Genomic DNA, 19,952 nt, shown 5'->3' on the forward strand with positions numbered 1-19,952 from the left:
TTCTGTATTAGAGAAAAGCACCTCAGAAATACGTGTGAATATGCCACTACTGATGAGACAGCAATTGGTCAGAATGAATTGATAAAATCACAGATGTGTAAGACTGGTGCAGCTGACAGGAAAAGAATGCTCTAGCTTCTACTGAAATCAACAGAATTTTTTCCTTGTTACTTTTGGAAGTGGATTCAAATTGTTACAGAGTGAAACATTCTGTGCAAACCCAAAGTGCAGCGACTGAGCTGTTTGAAAGCACTGCCTCTGTTGCTGCTCATTAATGAAAGTACAACATTTATTCATTCATAGTATAAAGCACAGAGCTCAGATAACACTTGAATAGTCCACTGGCAACACACATAGAACTCTGACATCCCCAGCTGGGTTTGCAGCCCACTGTGGCCCAACTCTCAGCCCTGATTATTTGTTTTAGCAAATGGAAGTTGCTTATTCTGGATTATTTCTTCTTTCATTGTCGGGAGTGTTCAATTTGCATTTTCTTCTTTGTATTTTGGTAAGATTTTGATTCTTTCAGAAGAGCTCTCCAGAGTCTTTAAATTCCCTGCAGTTAACCACTTAACATATGTAACTAATTGTGAGGGTAAATATTGAAAGGAATTATCCCTATAAAGAGGTTTGTAGATATGTTGGCCAAATTGCACTCAATTATACCAGTGTAAATCCATAATAACCCACCTGATTTCAACTGAGTTACTTCAAATTTGCTCTGAAGTAAAGGAGGGCAGAACTAAGCATATTAATGATAAGTTTTAGTAAAATTTCTGATTTGTAAAGGGCATAAGGCCTCCATTTTGTACTGTGTACTCTGGCAAAATTCTCACTGAAACTGATGTCAGTGGCTTGCACAGATCCATAATCTCTTAGACTAATGTAATTCACATCATCTAAAGTGATAAACTTCCCAAATATTTTTCAGAATTCACTGACTGATGATGCATGACCTTATGTTACACAGAAGTTTAGACCAGATGATCCACTTTGTCTCATCAGAACTTGGCATGGATGTGAATAGACATGAAAGGTGTTTGATAGTGTTTCCTTCTCTCTTTAGGGGACTCTACTTATCTGTTATACTTTTTTACAAAGACAATTTGTTAGTAACCAATGAAGATCAAATCCCAATTGTGGAAATCGATGACTCTCACAGTAGTTCAGTTATGCAGGATTTCCTGTGGTTCACAAAGGTAATGGGAGTCTAATTTCATCTATTGCTTCTGCAAATTTGTTGCTAGCAATGCACAGGCCTTAGCTCACCACTCTGAATGTATGAAATTATGTCAGTAAAAAGCTGCATGATGAAATGCTTTATCAATCATGTGAAAAGCAATTTTCCCAAACCAGTCCTGTGGATTAAATCCTGACTGGGCCACTGACAGTGATACAATTAACTCTTAAGGTATGATCCTAGATGAGTGATAGCTATGTGGGTGCTTACAGGTTTTATGGACATTTAGAGCAAGAGCCTAAAGAAATAACCAGGGGTTTTAAATTTGGTATTGTGGTTGTGCCATCACTCAGGTTGTCTCACACTACTTTTTTTATACCACAAAGAACAGTAAATCAGTTTTGCACAACAGCCCAAAACCAATTGAAATGGTTTCATGATGTTTACAGAATACCTCCTGTGTGAGTCAGTATCTGTGCTGTGTTTATCCAGTCAGCTGATTGCCATCTGCAGAAACACAAAATGTGCAGTATCTATTGATTTTGCAAGTGCAAATTGCATTTTGGTATCACTTCTGCTTTTGCAAATGCTGAGAACAAGAACTGGTTGGAGTGGATCTGTTTTTGCAGTTGTCTTGCATGTGGGATGACATCAGGTGGCTGAGGCAGAACATGGCTGTGTCCGTGTCCTCATCCACAGCACTCCAGGCCAGGCAGAAGATGCTTTCAGCAGCAGCACAGCTACAGGTGGGTGCCATGGCATATTTCTGGCTGGTAGCTCGGTGATCTGCAAGGGACAGAGCTGCCAGCTGTCCCTAGGAGTGTTCTTTGGAGCAGCATTCTCATCTCCAGTGAAATGAGGCACTGAGCCTTTCCTGCCGGGAAGGAAGGAGTTATATTAAAAGTAAAGAGTAGGAATAACAAAGGAAAGAAACAATAGGAAGAAAGAACAGACAAAGAAACCAAAAAAGAAAAAAAAAAAAAAAGAAAAAAAAAAATAGAAACCGATATAAACCAGTAAATAATGACCAAGCAGAGAAGCCTATGAGTTTACAGATTGGGAATTCAAAGTTATAATCCTGATATTTGCTGCTCAAAAGCCTCTTATGGGCCTATTAATTATTAATTATTAATCTCTTAATGAAGCATTTAAAGTCTGTTCTATTCCAACCTCTGCTACAGATGCAACCTGATTGTTACTGAACAGGTGACTTAAATCCTTCTGTGTCTCAGTTCGCTACTTTTCATGCAAACAGAAATTACACTTTCTCCAGCAGAACATTTCCACCTTTATTGTAAAGCTTTGAAGCTGGGTTAAGTTGGGTTTCACGACAATATGAAGTCTCTAGATGGTAGGCAGACACTTTCATTAAAATAGCTACTTTTGTGGGAAAATACATTTTCAAAAAGCTGTGTGCATGGTTGTTAGGGAAAAAGTCTATCCAGGCCTCACTTTCTTCTACCTTTTGTTGAAGTCACCGAAACTTCCCGGAAAATCTGTGGTGCACTCCTGGCATTACTGCAGATCCCCACTGCTGGACACTGTGCTGGCCACACGTCCCCCAGGGGCCGTGTCAGCACCATCACCTGGTGTGCAGCAGCTGGGAGAGCCACACACTCTGGGGCCACTGCTCACAATATGCACGGGGGGTTTGTTTTACACCTTTTGGTGAGCATGCTGTGCAGGAGAGCAGCCTTCCTGGGCAACACCTGTCTGGACTGATTTCCCCAGCGTGCCCCAAAAGGCCAGCCTGCTGCACCTTTATTGGAGGACCACCTGTGGTAAGCAGCAGCTGCTCGTCAGTCCTTTGAGCTGTCACTATAGCAAGTTTTCACTATATCTGCTGAATATTCCCCCAACAAGCTGGGCTTGGCTCAGCTCAGGTGGCACAGGTTTGGTTAGCTCAGCTCCATCTCCCCTGGGCAGATCCCCTTGAACAAAGAACTGCCCAGGGAGATACCCAACAGCCCCAGGGCATCGTGGTTTTATTGGCTATCAGAGATGCAAAGTGCAGAGCTTGAAACACAGAGGCACAGCAAATATGCCCATGTGGTGTACCCCCTACTGAAGTTTTGCCAAATTTGTGGCCCTAAATGCCTGTTCTGTTTGCTTGGTCCCGGAGGAGAACAGGGATTGTCACCCAGCTGCCAGCGGTGTGTGGCCTAGCGGGATCCGCCAGAGGAAGGATCTCAATAAAATTTATATGGTTGAATACTTTTTATTGAGGCAGTTAATAGACTGACTCTGCAGGAATTTAGGCCAGAATGGAAAAGATAGTGATGACACAGCTGCTCAGGGACAAGAGCAGTAGGTTCAGAGACAACAGGGACTGCAAGTTTGCCTGTTGTTACCAGCAGACAACTAAAGCAAACAAAGCACAAGTGATGGTGTAACAAGCTAAGCAGACACAAAACTTTTTTAGGGCATGAATCAGTCCCGTATTGATATTAGTAGGTCCCCCATTCCCTGTGCTGGAATGTCATTCACAACATAGTGACAACAAAGAACTGTTTGTTTACATCTGGGCACATTCCTGTGCTGCAGTGATTAATATGACAATTAGATGGCCAAGGACTACTGCCAGGATCTGCCCCAGCTGGAGACACAGGGATTAGCACAAAATGTACACTCAAGGCACCAGAGTCAGTCAGAGAAGGAGACAAACACCAAAAGGCATAGTTGAAAACAGTTTAAAAAGGCAGAGGAGATGGGCTATATAGACACCAACAGTCTGCCCTGGAAAGAGATGCACAAAGCTGAAAGAGACAACTTATAGTGCCCAAACCTAGGCACTGTGCTGACTACTGAGAGTTTATAAACAATTTAACAATATTAAAGTTGATAAGTAAATATTGCCTGCTAAGTGCAGATAATTAATTTCAGTATAATCTATCAGTTTACAATGTCATTAATTTAATGTACAGTACTTCCCCAAAGATACAATGTGCTTCATTGTGAAGTCAAGTTTTCCTCTTACACTACCCTTCTCCCTATCCAGCTTACTGTAGATCTCTTGAAAAATCACAAAGTAATGAGCATATTTTAAATGTTATGCATTTTTCTTGACAACATCTGGGAATGTCTTCAGTGGCTGGTCACTGGATTGAGTGTGTTTGCACCTATAAGCAGATGCCTTACTGTGTGAGGAAAGGGATTTTAACCAAAATATGTATTTTATGTGGAGTCTTTTAAAATTACTTTTCTTTAATCCTCACATATTTTCCCGGAGAACTTTGCGTTGGTAGTTTTGTGAGTTTCTGCCTGTTTTGTCTAGCACATTCTTGGTATCTGAAGTAAAAGGATTTGTGTCTCTTAAATCCTGTGCTTCACAAACACACTCCACAGTTTAGCTCCAGAATTATTTACATTCAGCACAAACATGAGTGTCTCTTGCTTTTGTTGCTGAAAATAATCTGAATAATTTTTAAATGGAGAACAGAGAATGGAGATTATAGTTAATGAGCATAGCAAAAATATATTTAAAGAGTCTGTTATGAGTGATTTTGGAAAAAAGGAAGAATTTGACATGATTTCTGACATTGGTTGTGGGAAGGTTCAGATAAGCACCCAGCTCTTAAGTAAGTTCAAATCAAAGGAATCACTAGCACACCAGTGGGTGCTTTCAAAAATCACATCCTTCATCTTTACATGACTGGGCAAAACTAGGACGTTTGGCCCAAATAAGTGAATTCCTTTACAGCAAATAGGGGAATGAATTTGCCTTTTACAAAGGCATTGGGTCATAATAGTCTTTCTGAGGTTCTCCATTACACATTGGAGTAAACACTGCTGGATCAAAATGCTTCATAGGATCCACCACTCAATCTACAAACACAGCCTAAGGGAAAACATTTCCTTTTGTCACTAAATGATACGACTGTAAGGCAAGGGTTTGAGAGACACAGTGTGTCTCATTCTTAGTGAAGCCAATAGGAGTGATGTCAATGAGCACAAAGTTACGTTTCAAACTATACTCTCCAGATATGTGATAAATAACTTTCATTTTGTATTTGTTTTCTAGAATTTGCTGGGAACTCACAATTTAGGCAGAGTTTTTTATGAGCCAATCAAGGATCGACATGGCAATATGCTGATAGTTACTGTAAGAGAAGTGGAGAGTCTGTACTCATTTTTTAATGGCAAATGGATGCAGGTATCCAAACTACAAAGCCAGAGGAAATCCCTTTCAACTCCAGAGGAGCCAACAGCATTAGACATCTTGCTTATAACAATCCAGGTAGTGCTTTGCTTCTCTTACTGTGTGTTATTTGCTTTTGTAAAGCCTGTGCCAGAGCCCTGATTTTTGGAAGCGTCTTGTAGAATTTTAGGCCTCAGTCCAGTGCCCAATAAAATTAATGGCAAGGCTCCCGTTGAGAGCAAAGACTTATATTACTTCCAGTGGATCTGGGATCAGATCCTTAATATGCAAAATATCCATGAGATTCTAAAGGAATTACTTCAAAGTCCTAGCAGAGAATAGTAGTTTCTATCAATTTCGGGAAACCAGGCTATGGAATTTTGTAGCAAGAGATACAAAACAGCTTTAAAATTCTCTGGGATGTTCTTAAGCACCTATACAGACACTTAGAATTCCTACACTCTATAAGATTTTTCCATCCAACCTTGAAAACGAAATCTAGGTTTTAAACTTTACTGTTCTACTTAATAAGCTTGTTCTGTGGGGTTCAGGGTTCCTTGGAGCCTGGTATAGCTGCTAAGGAATCCTTTACTGACCATAACCCTCCTTTAATTTCTGCATCACATGCTCCTAGACTTGCAATTAGAAAAATGCCAAGGTAAGGACTGATCTGAGAAGCTGCTTGGCACACTCAGCTCAGTTACCATCCCTGAGAGCCGTGAGGGTTCAGCCCTTCAAGAATTATCTCTGAACACGCATTAAACAGAGACAGTTCATGTTAAGATTAATACATGTTTTCTGTAGGTAACAGCAGCCAATCTCCCCAAAACTGTTGCACAGTTACCCAAAATACAAGCCAAATAATTGTCTTAGTCCCTTCTTTAGCATTGTCCCTGAGATGCTGGCTGCTGTGCTTAATTTTTGAATTAGAGCATTTTCTCAGGCACAGACTCTGCTTTTCATACCGGGAAGTGACAGGCAATCAAAATATATGTTACCAGGTTTTAGGAATGTTAAAAAATTTCCAAAAGACAATAAAACTTACCTGATCTATGCTAGATTTAATGTATTACAATGTGTTAAAGGTGCAGAAAATTGTCAATCTGGGCAAAAGTTTTATATTAGGAAAAGCAAACTACAGTCCTGATCAGATTTCCACAGAGATCCTAGTGGAAAAAATGTTCCCCTAATGGTTTACACATTCCTATCTAATGCCCACCCTTTCTTCTATTACTTGTTTAATCATCCAGTGGGTATTTTGTTCATGAAGTGCTTGTGAAAATGAGGGTCTAATTGCACTGGTCAGAGCCAAGCATAGCACTGGCAGATAATTTGATGGTTCCAAGAGTAAAGGCATAGGGCCAGGTGTCTTAATCCTCACCCACTGCAGAAGCACACATTTCTCAGGATGGATGGCAGCAGACATCATTTTTCAAGTAGTTTTGGAGAACTGCTATACATAGCCCTAAAAAGGTCTCCTGGCCTCAGCAAATTCACCACCAATACTAATTTCTTCTAAGCTCTATTTGTTGATAAAGATATTTGTTCAGAAAATGCTGCCACTTGTTCAATTTTGCAAACTACCAACGCCCATGCTGACAGAGATCTTCCTGTTGACAGCAGGTGATACAGAGCAGTTTTTGGAGAGATGTGGGCTGGGATCTCCTTGGGGACAGTCCTGGCTCCTGCAGCCCCTCTCTCCCAGCTCTTCCCCAGTGCTGCTCTGCTCCTTCTGTGTAGTCACGAACCAAACCCAAAGCAGGGAACTGCTCGGCTGAAAAACAACTGCTCCTTTTCCCAAGTTGTTTTTCAGAGGAATCAGTTCCCTGACCCAGCTCACCACTGAAACGATCAGACGAGAGGCAGACGTGGGGGTTATTTAAGCCAGTTTAAACACCACAGTTGCAGAAGATTGAAACCTCAGGTTGCCAGAGCCAATTCCTGCATGACACAGAGACCTTAGAGATCCTGTGTATGGCTTTAAGTGAGAAGTTGTCCAAGTGCACCCAAACTACCAGAGATTATTCATATGCTTAAGCATGTGCTTAAATGCTTTTTGAATTGGGAACGACTGCTGTAAAAACATTTGTTGCTTTTTGCTCCCAAACTCTTCTGCTTATGTGGAAAAAAATATGAGATTCTTATGTAGGACTGTTTCCCTTAAAACAGGACATACTTTCCTATCACAAACGAAGTCAGCAGCGCCTCCCTCCCGGTTTGTATCTGGGTTACCTTAAACTCTGCAGCTCTGTGGATCAGATCAAAGTGCTTGTGTTGCAGAAGCTGCCCAATGTCCTGTGTCACGTCAAAATCCGAGACAACAGCAATGTCTCCAAGTAAGTGAATATACAGATATACTTGCACAGAGAGAGAGAGAGAACAGTTGTTTTAAGTTTGGAACAACTGATCTAATGTTAATGCCAAGGCAATTCTGCCATTGCAAAATTGTAGGTGGCAGCATAGTTTGGCTCTGGTGTGTGGCAGAAGGGTTTGGCTCCGGTGTTTGCCATCCCAGAGAGCCCTGCTGAGCTAAACAGGTGCACCTGAGTTTTCCCAGCTGTCTGAAGACATATCCAGAATACATGGATAGGGGCCCATTGGTTTCTGAGGATGGTATTCCATGGTTATTCAAGTTCTGCACAGGGGTAATGTTCAGAAGATCGTAGCCTACAGCCCTGACTCAGCCTTCAGTGGATTCAGTGCCACCCTTTCTGTGGATTTTCACTGACTATGGGGTGTTGATGTGGGGAATTGGGGAATTTTTCTGTTTATTCTTTTGTGTGATGTCTGGTTTTTTCACTCTAAACCACAGCAAACACACAGCAATTGAAAACCATATTTATAAATGCAACTAGCCAGCAACCTTCTGTGCTCTGGGAAAGCCATTTTCCCCTTGTCCACTGCTTCCCTTATCTATTGGCAAGGGCCCTTGCCTGGTCCTTGCCTAGTGGGAAACACATTTTATTGATCTTTTTCTGGAGCTTTTTAATCCTGTATCATTTCAGCAGTCAGCTGAGAATTTTGCAGGAGGAAAAAGGAACTGGATATTTACATAGACAACAAGGATATCCAGAATGTAGTAGTGAATGCTAACAACAATGTTGGAAGGAATATAAAGGCTAAGGCTTCAGAGTTTATAGCAATCCCTGACTCTTCAAGTTTAAGAACAGATCTTTATTTAGGAACAGATTATACCACAACTATTACTTGTCTTGTAGTGGGGTTTCCTGTACATTTTTCTTTTAATGTTTGATGCTGGCTGCTATTCAAGACTGAATACTGGGCAGGGTGAATTAGGGATTGGATCCAGAACTATCACTCCCATGTTTATCAGGTCTCAAATAGAGACACATGGAGGAAAGCAGGAAGTTCTTTGGCTGCAGTCAGTAGAAGCTAGTCCTGTACAGAGATCAAACTTCCTGCTAATTGTAGCAATTTCAAATGCATGTTTTGTAAAATATTGTGGTAGATAGGGAATGAAGAATGTGAAAGAGAAAACCTGAAGTGAGAAGCCTTACTAAAATATTTCAAAGGCAGTTGGACTTCCAGAGGAATGTTCAGCCTGATGTACATGTGCTAGAAAAATAAAACTTTTCAAAGCTCAATCAAGATTGCACAAGTTTAGAATGTTTTGGTATATGAGGATTAAACTATCAACAGATCCCAAATGCACATGCACTGAATTCCTGCTTGTGCATTGAACTGTTGTTATATTTCTAATTTTAACTTGACTCAACATACAGAGATGAGTGGGAATGGATCCAAACACTTTCTGGCTCAGAATCCGTGGAAAGTATGGATCATACTTCAGACTGCCCTACTCAATTGTTCTTGTATGAGCTCCAGACAGCAGTGAAAGCACTCCTCAAACAGATCAATCTACCTCTGCATCAGGTATTTGCCTTTGTGGGATTTATCACCTTTTAAAAACCCCATTCTTAAGAATGCAACAAAAAGCTACAAACTGTGTCACTGAAAAGTAGGGATTCAATGTCAGGGTTGCAAGAAAAGCAAAGCAGAGAAGTTTTGTATTCCATTATTCTAAGGGGGAACATCTTCAGTAAAACAGTTCTGTTCCTGGACATGTGAACATTCAAGGATTAAGAGGCAAATTTCAACTGCCTGTTATTTTTTTCATCTTTTAGCTTATTTGTGCAACTTCAGGCAGGTCCAAAGAAGCACTTTTGCATGAAAATAGTAGTTTTGAGCAGCTTTACGAGTCTGACAAAGAAAGAGGCACTTTTGCAGGCAAGCACAGCAAGTGACTGTTTTGTGGGAGGCTTTGAGTGAGGCTGTAGGAAAGGCCCACTAAAGACGCAGCATTTTGCTTTTCTTTTGCACACAGATGAATGTACCCCTTCTAAAACACAAAGTCCCAGACCTCCAGATTTCTGTGGGTGAGGAGAGGTGTCTGGCTTCTGGCTTTACATTTAGGTACAAGAAATGCATATGTGAATGAATAAATAAAGTCAGGGAGAATAATCTATGATGTGAAAGATCCATCAAAAAATAAGCTAAGAAGTTTGTTTCTTGTTTACATTAATTCCATTTTATTTTGGTTTGCAAAGGTAAAGAGGCCTTAAAGTAGAAGTAAATCACCTTTATATTCACTTCAAATATGTTTGTCCAGCTAGAAAGATGTGGTCTTAAAATGAATTAATCTTGTTCTACATTTCTTGATTTTGAAAGGTTTACGCTTTGCTTTTAAAAAGGAATCCATCAGTGCTTCACCTTCTAGCCAGGGAAGAGCCAAGTAAGACTCAAGTAAATCCAAAATTAAGACAGATGGTGTGCTGCCTTGTGGTCAGTCACTCTAATTCAATAGGGCTCTGTACAGGTCTCCATGTTACTGCATTTGCTTGGAGGTTATACCTTTTGTGCAACTTTTTTTTTTTTTCTTATAGACTTAGGGACTAAAATATTGAAATCACTGTGCAATATGTTCCTGAGGCTGCAGCTCAGGCAAACATCTGAGCTCATCCTTTGTGCCTGAGAGATAGACATCAACATGACCTTGCAGTTAAACACAGACACAAATGGTCTCATGGCTCAGCACCAAACTTTTATGTTAATGAATTGCATTTTTAATTCCATGGATTTATTTATGTATTTTTATTATTTTTGTCGTAACCAGGAGCAGGGACAGTGGCACTGGGGCACAGCCAGGGCAGAAGGCAGTGCTGCACAGAGCAGCTCTGAGCAGCCTCAGGCCACTTCTGCCTGGGCCATTTTCTCTTGCTGCAGCACTTGTTAAACCTTTTCAGTGCTGTGTTGAGGGAGAGCTGCATATTTCTTTTAACCAACCTTAAATTGAATCTTAAAGGTTTTTAATTGAATCCATTTTCATGTTTTCACATAATTATGCAATCATAATCTTGAAAAGCACATGGCATGTGATCATTTTCTGCCTAATAAGAAACATAAATGTTGTTTTCAGGGGGGTTGTGCCTCTGTGTGTTGTTTTAATGTGGAACATTGCAGCTTTAAATCTTTATTTTATGTAGTGACATGAACCCACATTTAGCCACCACCGCCCCCCCCCGCCCCAAATATTTACGTTTTATAAAAATTCCAAGTTTGATGTTGTGCAAATTTTCTTTAATGTTTTATATCATTTGGGGTGTTGTTTATATAAGTGCCATGTTGTAATTCTCTCCTATTCCTTCCCCCGCGCGTGTCCCTGTACAGGCTAAGCACTTCCGTCTGTACACACAGGAGGTGTTGGAACTGGGTCACAATGTCTCCTTTCTTCTCCTGCTCCCCGCCTCAGACGACGTCTGCACTGCCCCAGGACAGAATAATCCTTACACCCCACACTCAGGATTTCTTAACCTCCCTCTTCAGATGTTTGAACTTGGTATAGTAGCTTGCTTCACCTAGAAATATTAACCCAGTCTCCTTATAATAAAATCACAAAGTTGTATCTGTTTTCCCCCTTGTCCCAGTGGAGAATCAATAAATCACATGATGGCTTTGGCAACAACACTCCCTATAACGGTGTACAAGTTACAGAGGGAGCAGGGCAGTTAAAGCATGCACTGTAGCCATCGTTATTGAAATGCAAAGCAGAGAGCAAGGCCCACAGTTATCCACTATGTGTCTATAAGCTTCTTTGCAAGATGATGTTCTTTAAAACACAGAACCAAGAGAAATTACACATGACACAGCAAGGCTGGAGTGTGACAGGAGATGAAAAAAAAAACATCTCTCTAAGTTCTCACAAGGATAATTGCTGGTTCTGTAATGGGGAATTATGCAGATCCTGATTACAGATGGTCCTACTCAAGGTCTGACTCCTTCACAGCTCTGTGAAAGGTCTGAATAGATTTTCCCATGTGAGGGGCATCTTTTTCCCTTTGATACCGGGAAAAATGCAGGAGACTGTCCTATTGCTGTGGTGCAGCAAAAGCCTGTTGTGAAAAATGCCAAAGCACTGGACTTGAATCTCTTTCTTTGGAGAGCACATCTTGTGCTGTAGCAGATTCAGCTCTCTTCTTCCACTGCACTGCTGACTGGGCAAGAATTCCCCAAAACAGAGTTTTCCAGCTGTTTCACAGAAGGCATAAGATGCTTTAGCTTCAAGGTCCTCTATTTCTCATTTCTTCTTCTTTGGTCCACAGAGAAAAGAAAAGGTTCCACATAAAAGCAACTCATAAAGACTTAATAGTTCTTTTTAGAAAGAATATTAAAATGTTGGGGCTGCTGAGCCTTATGCATCAGTCTGCTCGGTTTCCTTCTGGCCTGTAAAACTGGGGATCTTTCTTTCCTCTGCCTTCGAGAAGAGAGAAAGATATGAGCCAAAACTGATCGAGTCAGTGCACCAGGAGCCACTGCAGGAAAGGTCTTAGTGCCAACTGTGTCCCTAGTGATGTCCCTCTCAGATGTTTGTGACACCATTACCTCCCTATCTCCTGTGCCAAGTGCTGCTCAAATCATTTATGTAGGAGTTTAGATATTAATTGTGTGTCTTGCCTTGCCTGCGTTTCTGCAGTCACAACTCATCCATGACCTACCATCACCCAGCAACACAAATTTCATTTGGATCAGGCAGGAATACAGCACTGGATTTATGCCACATCAGCCACAGCACACTGTGGTGCTGTGACAGCTCTGGGGGTTTCTGCTGCCTGTGGGAGGACAGATGCCAGCTGAGCTGCCATACAATTATGAGTGGAACAGCCACACAATACATGGTGTAGTCTGCCAAGGAAAAGTTACCCCTTCAAAGGAAAGCTAATGTAAGAGTTAGCTCAGTGCTTTGGGTCACATGGCCATGGCTGCAGTGCCCTAAAGCCAGACTTTTATCTTCTGATGTGCCACCCTGAAGCCTGTTGGCCTCTGAGTATGGAGCACATCATTTCTCCTGGTGAGAGGGGCCTGCTGCCTTGCTATGCAAGTTAATGCACAGAGCAGTTTGATCTCTGATGCAATTAATCTCCTCACTAGAGGTTGAGCAGACTATTTGATTCTCATTAGGTGGAACACAGGCCAGGGGCAGGAGTGCCTCTCATTTCAGGGACACAGCCTGCATGGGTCTGACAAATAAATAAAGCCTGCATGGGATGCTGTGGTACCAGCAAACGTGCAACAGAGCTATCTCCCAAAAGGCATTCCTGGTGCAACCCTCTCTGTTCTGCAATGTTGCTGCAGTGGGAAAGCAGTTCTTGGTGGAGAAAACAGTATGGAAAGCTGAATTTTACTTTTGAGTATTTTATAAAGTAAGCAATCCTCTGGCCAAAGGCAGATGACATTTCAATACGACTGATTATATATGTATCCCTGATGTTCTATAAAGTGACTGTGATTCACATCTCAAATATTAGAAGCTTCCATTCCCCATTAGCTGGTGGCTACCAACTATATAATTGCATAACCACAAAAGACTACGTTGAAGTAACATTTGTTAAAGTAACATTAAAGGGTCTGACTTAAAACCACAAAGGCTCAAAACTTCAGCACTGGAGCCGAAACCGCAGCTGTAATTCACTCAAGAGTCCACCACATATGGCATATGTACTGGAAGACCACACACTATTCACACTGGATCCCTGCAATATCTAGGCATTGCTGAAACCAGAAGGTAGAATTGATTCTTTCACTTTTTTTGGGGAGATTTCTGTGTTCATATTAGGCCTTTATTGTTAATGATAAAAATGTTTCTGTGATTGGATCTCAGTTGAACAAATTCTTCTCAATTATTCTAATAATGTTGTTTGTAAGGGATAAGTAGACATGGGACACTGTTTTAATTTTTTTTTAAATAATTTTGATGAGAAGAAAATATGCATTTTACACCTGGAACACCCTGAAAAATGCCCAGTCCAGGAGAGCAGCAGCAGTAAATCCGACTGGCACTCGCTGCTCTAACAAGATCATGCTGTGTGTTTGCATTTACTGCAGCACCAATGAATGGGGAAGTATTTCTGAAAACTTGCTCTCCCTCAGCAAGTTTCAGTACGTCTGCACTGCCATTTGAAGAGGTACCTGCTCAGTTTTGCCTGAACAGTGGCAGGTTCTGGAATAATGTAGCTTTAACACACCAGCTAAATTAACATTTGCAAAGCTCCATGGCACTGTAGCTATTCTGTTTCTGTTACCTCTGGTAAAGAGGATAGCTCTGTGCTGCTCCAAAGTCAAATTACACAAAGCAAGAGGTCATGTGTGAACTTTCTGTGTTACCCTTCTGCAGGAGAGTTCAGAGGATGATGTGTGGTAACACCTAAAAGAGTTTTAATTATTTCCCCCAAACTGTGATATCAGTGCTATACTTTTCCTGCTGAGTCATTTACATTGAAGTTCCTGATTTAAGCCAGCATAGCCCAAGAGAAAGTTACCAGCCTTCAAAATTATTTTTTTTAATTGTTTCATTCTGAAATACTTAATTTAAAAAAATTAAATATGAGTTTCAGTTTCCATCCATGTCACTATTTTCTTGATAAAAGAAATGATGAGCTATAAAAGCCTCAGAAATAGCCTTTCTGATTAAAGCTATCAAGGGCAAGATAGCCTCTTTAGCTGCATACTAAGGACCTGATTATCCCTTCGCTTAGATGTAATTAGAAATGACTCTTTTGAAATCACTGAAGATACAGAGTAAATCCAGTGTAAATGAGAGGAGAACTGAAGTCTGTATTATTCATTTCTAGCTTAAAGAAACCCGTCCAGAGTTAGTTACTATATTTAATAAAATCTGTGTTCTGAAAGCTAAGGATTTCATATTTCATAACCAGAATGTAACAATTTTCCTTTGCACTTGGTCTTTTCACAGCTCATTTTTGCTGTTACAAGGAAAAATTTATAAGCCTGTATTGCCGCCTTTCTGCTGTCATAGAGCTGGATTCTCTGAAAACCCAGCAGTCCCTGAGGGAAGCAATTTCAGACAGTGAAGTCGCTGCAGCCAAACAAAGACACCAGCAAGTTATAGACTACATACAGGTAATAGTCTGTTTCTGACTATTCCAAGGAGAATTTAAGGTGGCTTTCTTAAAAATTGCATGGGGCTGTAATTTGAAATCTAAATGGAGAATTATTCACAGACATCATAAAAAGAGCAGTTGTATCAAAAGTGCAATTCTGTTTTTATGAAATTCAAACCCAGAACATGCTTTCCTTAGTTGTTGCTTTTATAGAAGGATTTTTATGGGTAAAATCAAATGACAGTTATACTAGACTGTTATAAAGAAATGTGTCAGTCTGCTTGTAAAACTCCCTCCCATCTAATGTGAGGTAAGCTAGCACCATGTCTGGGCATTCGTTTGTGTAAGAGTTTTTCTTTGTCTGTATGAACTGGGGACATTTTTCACCACAATAATGTGGCAATTAAAAAATTTAAATGAAAATTCAGACTAGGTTGTGGAGACAATCTCCACCAACAATATCACACTCAGGAACACAGCTCTGCATTTCAGATGTCAAGCTGACCCCAAAAGCAGCTGTGAGCCTGGCCAGGACCATGCAGTGGCACTGCTTCAGTCCTCCAGTGAAGGAGGATCACCAGTGTTACCATACTTGTCCAATTTGCTTATTCTCTGTCTTTCATCCTGATTTTCCTCTACTGCTCCCAAATCAAGACTTTACCTACTCAACTCAGGGCTCTTTGATCAGCAACTCCATTGTGCAGCACAGCAAACCCTGTCCTTTTGCAAATTATTTTGACATTGGGTTATTTATAGAAAAAGCTCATTACTTTTGCCGAGTATATCTACGGGCATGGTTGACCTGTCTTTCTACAAGAGAGATGCAAATAACTTTACAGCTCTATATTCTTAATATTCAAGCTGTCTTCTGTTGGAATAAGGGCCAAGACACCATTTATCCCATTGACAAGATGTTTGGCCCTTCACAGTTATCAACAAAGGGATAATATTTCTATTTCTTTGTGTTCTGCATGCAGACCCCCTTTCTATTTCTTTGTGTTCTGCATGCAGACCCCCTTTGCCTTGTCCACTTGGAGCTTTTGGCAACCTGAAGCAGGGTAGAGAGGGAAGAGCCATTGCACTTCCACTCTCAGTCACCTCACATTCTCACACTCAGAAAATCTATCTTGCAGTCTGTAGGAGAATTTGGAAAATTTTTATCCTTCACATCAAACCCAAGCATTTCCATATTAATATGCAGGTACTGTATAGACAGTTCTGTGTTCCTCTTCTCCCAAGTGTTTGAGTCACATATCTGTGCTGGGAGAATATGGGAGAACATTTTAAACCTCAGTGTTTTGTGCTGAATTATTGTGACAGTGTATTAGGCTTGTCAGGTTTCCTCTCAAATGAAAACCAGCTGTATTCCACCTATTGGCAAAAATATCTCTGCCTACCACATACCACAATCTTCAGTGGTGACCACGAAACCGCAAGAGCATTTGTGTGATCCCAGATCTAAGACAGTGTTGAAGTCACTACACAAACCAAACATTGTAAAGAGCAAGGGAGTCTATATAAATGCAGTTCTGAAAAGGAGTCAGAGGGCAACTGAAAAGTAAAAATTATTGAAAAAAACCCCAACCAGAATGTAAGGCACTTGGAGTACCCCAACCAGAATGCTACAGAGAAAGGAAAGAAATCTTCAGACACTTAAACTAAAACTTTAGTTTTAGTTAAGTTAAGCTGTAATTTATATCATGCAATGCTTCAAATGTTCCTAAATTGTAAAAGAACCACCGTTCATTACAATATCCTGCAGAACAGCACCAGGGGGAAAACCAACAGGATTTGCATTTTAATAAACTGCATGCAGGATGGTTCTTGTCTGGGGTTGAGGGAGGATCACAGAAAGGATGTATAAAATCTCTAAAATCAAATAGGTGAGATGTTTGCTAACTGGAATTCTCTTCATGGAGCTACACTGAAGTCTTGAAATTATGCAGGATTATGAATTAATCTCTGAACCATTTGCTATTCTTATTGATGTATATTCTTAGCTCAAATTAACTCAGTGGCCAGACTTGCACTGACATCATTGGAGTCGGGATTTCACCTTTACATAAAAATGGCCATACTAGGTCAAAACCAAGATCCAGCTGCCCAGCTATCCTGCCTCCAACACAGCTCATCAGGAACTACCCCAGCAAATCTGGCATCTACAGTATCCCTTGGGAGTAAATATCACACTTTGAATATGCATTTTGTGAAGTATCTCCAGCTAAGAGAAGTCATCTTCAGATATCAGTCTGCAGGCTCTCTGACCCCTCTGGCACACCCTGATCCCTCTGGCACTCCCCTAGCAGATAACTGTCACTGCACAGAGTACCCCTCACTTTTGCCTCTCCATTACTGACCCAGAACTCTCACTGCATTCTTGCAGAATGTAGCTTGTGTAACTGCAAATCAGCTTCCCTCAAACACTGCAATATTATTAGGAAGGCTCACTTGAAATACAGAACCTTCTGAAGGAAAAGTGCAAGGGATATTCTGGAAAGGACACTGCAGCAGGAGGGTGTTTACTCACAGCTACTGTCATTTGATGGTTGCAACATTTGCTCAGCCATCAAAGATCTTGAATGTCTTGAAGATGATGTTAAAAATGTTGAAGATGTTCCATTATCAAAACACTCTTCAGAGCCACATTAAACAGCATCTTTCCTCTCTGCAGAGATACTTAAATCTACATCCTGCTATTGATTTAGGCACTTGTCTCTTATTGCCATCAAAAGGCATCTCTTAGAACTGCTTTTGTGTAGATTTATACTTTTAAAATGTATGCAGACTAAAATGGTAAGGGAGAAACTGCAGTTTGGCTCATAGTTGTGCTTCTGCCCTCCATTTATGTATCTGCACATGAGTATGTTCTTTGTTAAAAACTAGGTCTGGCCTGAGCAATTGCCTTGGGCTGGATTTGCAAAGATGCTCCAGAAGTCTCACTTTTATTCCAGTACAGAATCAAACCAGCTTCCAGGTGTGCTACAAACTGATCAATTTTTTACACCATCAAAATACAATTTTCATTTTCTTTCCATGTCAAACTTTAGGTCTGGATTCACCCCTCCTAAAAATGCACATTCTTAATTGAGGTACCTCTTAACCAAAATCATTTCAGACCTCCTCAATCTGAATGTTCTTTTGGGGGATCTTGCTGCTCTCTCCTGGCAGTGACTCAGACTTACTTGGGCACTTGAAAAGTACACACTTAAGCAGAATTAATACTCATACTTAACTGTATTTTGTCATTATTGTTTTCTTCACAGCAAATTGATGAGATCTGGAGGGACATGAGATGGATCACAGAAGCACTGCAGTATGCAAGATACAAGCAGCCAGCAGCAGGCCTGCCCATAAGGAAGCTTGTGGATCTTTCAGCAGAACACTCTCAGAAGAAAATGAGCTCCACCTCTTCACATCTAGATTGTCTTCCTTCACCTCCCCCTTCTCCTGAGCCTAGAATCCAGAGGAGAAAAGCTGTGAGTGGTAAGAGAACTTTTCTTTGTTTACCAAGCACTCTTTGAACTCCTTTTTAATTATAACAGTTCTTGTATGTCTTTTCATAAAAGGAGTAAATTTTTCCCGTACCTGTCAAGGTATTTTAACAATCATTTTACCATCACCACTCAGTATACTGAGATCCTTCTATTATCTTTACAATCATTTTTTACTTTCAGCTACTCAGAATAACTGCTCATCATCAGCCAACTTTGTCACCTCACTGTTCCAGATCATTTAATGAACAGGTTGGAAGGGACAAGTACTATCACTGGCTTCTCCATGATGTTCAGATTTCCAGTAAAATCCATCCATGGAAGCTGACTGCTTCATTTTTTGCCTATACCAACAATCTGCTCTTTTATATGGAGGGAGCTTTCTCTTTGTCCCAATTACAGCTGCAGAGCCTATGGTAAAGAACATTATCAAAAGCTCTTCAGAGCTCTGACGATGGCTGTGTATTAACCGTGCACATATTCAGAGTTTTCTTAGACTGATGAGACATATGTTGTTAGCAAAAGCTACTGACCCATTCTCATCACTCATGTATCTATTATTCTTCCCCACAGTTTTCATTAATTTGGCAGAATCTACCTCAAATTTTTCCACATTTTTCATTTGCCATCTTCTATTTGTCAGGTATTACAGTCATTTTCTTTCCAGGCTTTCAGTGTTCCTCTGTTTTGCAGCAATTATTTCTCATGCCCCTCTTGCTTTGTTTTGATAGAGCAAATTTTATTGCCAATAGTCCAGTTTAACTGCTATTTTCACACACCTCTCAGAGTTTTCAGTGTTTTAGACAAGCATTTTGAATTACACAAATTACACAAATAAGTGCCCACCTCACTGACCATTATTACTTCACTGCATAGCCAGAAAATTAAACTGATGAAAGAAATGGATCACAGAAAATAAAGATGAAACAAATGAAACGGCAACACTCATTTTGCTAACGGAATAAGGACTTTGGAGGAAAAAAAAAACATCATTCTGCTGTGCTGTCTTTAAGCAACAAGTAAATGAAACAGTAGAAACAAAAGCAACAGACGCTGCATTAAACAACTGCCATGACCATTACAGTAATAATAATTTGGGGGTTTTTCAAATTGGCAGTTTTACACAGTTAAGGAAAATTAATAAATGTCTTCTGGTTAGATTTCATGAGGTTAAAAGAAAAGAAACCTGAAGAGGCTGGTGCTCTGCTTCACTCCATTATACAGTGGTGTTCCTCCTCAGCACCCCTCCCTGAGCTGTTTTCCCCTGTATTACAGACCATGAATACCAAATAATCCTTGGCTCTGGTACCGTGCAAACTGCAGTTTTATCTTGTCCTGCACACCCTGGATTCATTAGTACTGGGCTCTATGGCAATTTACACGAGCTCCAAGTGAACAGTCAGCACTGTATAAAATCCATGTTTTATTCCTGGAATTTAAGATAAACTATTCAGGGCAATGGAGCATCAATCTATTCTATCACACATGCCACTATTCATCATCTTATTGATCCTTCTGAAGCCAAAAGACAGCAGCAATTTCAGTGCCAGTGTGACATTTGGTCCACAAATTCGCATTTGAATTCTGTGTGTGTGTTTTGGATTTGAACACCCAACACACCTGATGGCAAAAATGGCAGTTTTTATTCATCAACCTCCATGTTGTGCTTTGAGCCTCTTACCACTCTTACAGTTGCACACTGCTCACCGTTGCAGAGATATAAATCT

The 19,952-nt window shown here is 40.5% G+C and overlaps 1 protein-coding gene across 5 annotated transcripts in view; it reads left to right on the forward strand.

Annotated features, from left to right (window-relative positions):
* ANKFN1 (ankyrin repeat and fibronectin type III domain containing 1) overlaps positions 1–19,952 on the forward strand; it is a 132,077-nt gene that overhangs the window by 105,402 nt on the left and 6,723 nt on the right. For all 5 annotated transcript variants that reach the window (XM_068209676.1, XM_068209678.1, XM_068209677.1 and 2 more), the window contains 8 exons: positions 1,067–1,199; positions 1,810–1,926; positions 5,202–5,417; positions 7,488–7,654; positions 9,062–9,212; positions 11,007–11,175; positions 14,587–14,753; positions 17,998–18,217. In XM_068209676.1, the coding sequence (XP_068065777.1) occupies positions 1,067–1,199; positions 1,810–1,926; positions 5,202–5,417; positions 7,488–7,654; positions 9,062–9,212; positions 11,007–11,175; positions 14,587–14,753; positions 17,998–18,217 (1,340 nt within the window). The remainder of the gene's footprint in view (positions 1–1,066; positions 1,200–1,809; positions 1,927–5,201; positions 5,418–7,487; positions 7,655–9,061; positions 9,213–11,006; positions 11,176–14,586; positions 14,754–17,997; positions 18,218–19,952) is intronic.

This window comes from Anomalospiza imberbis, chromosome 19 (genome assembly GCF_031753505.1).
Source record: "Anomalospiza imberbis isolate Cuckoo-Finch-1a 21T00152 chromosome 19, ASM3175350v1, whole genome shotgun sequence".
In the NCBI taxonomy this organism is placed as follows: domain Eukaryota; kingdom Metazoa; phylum Chordata; class Aves; order Passeriformes; family Viduidae; genus Anomalospiza; species Anomalospiza imberbis.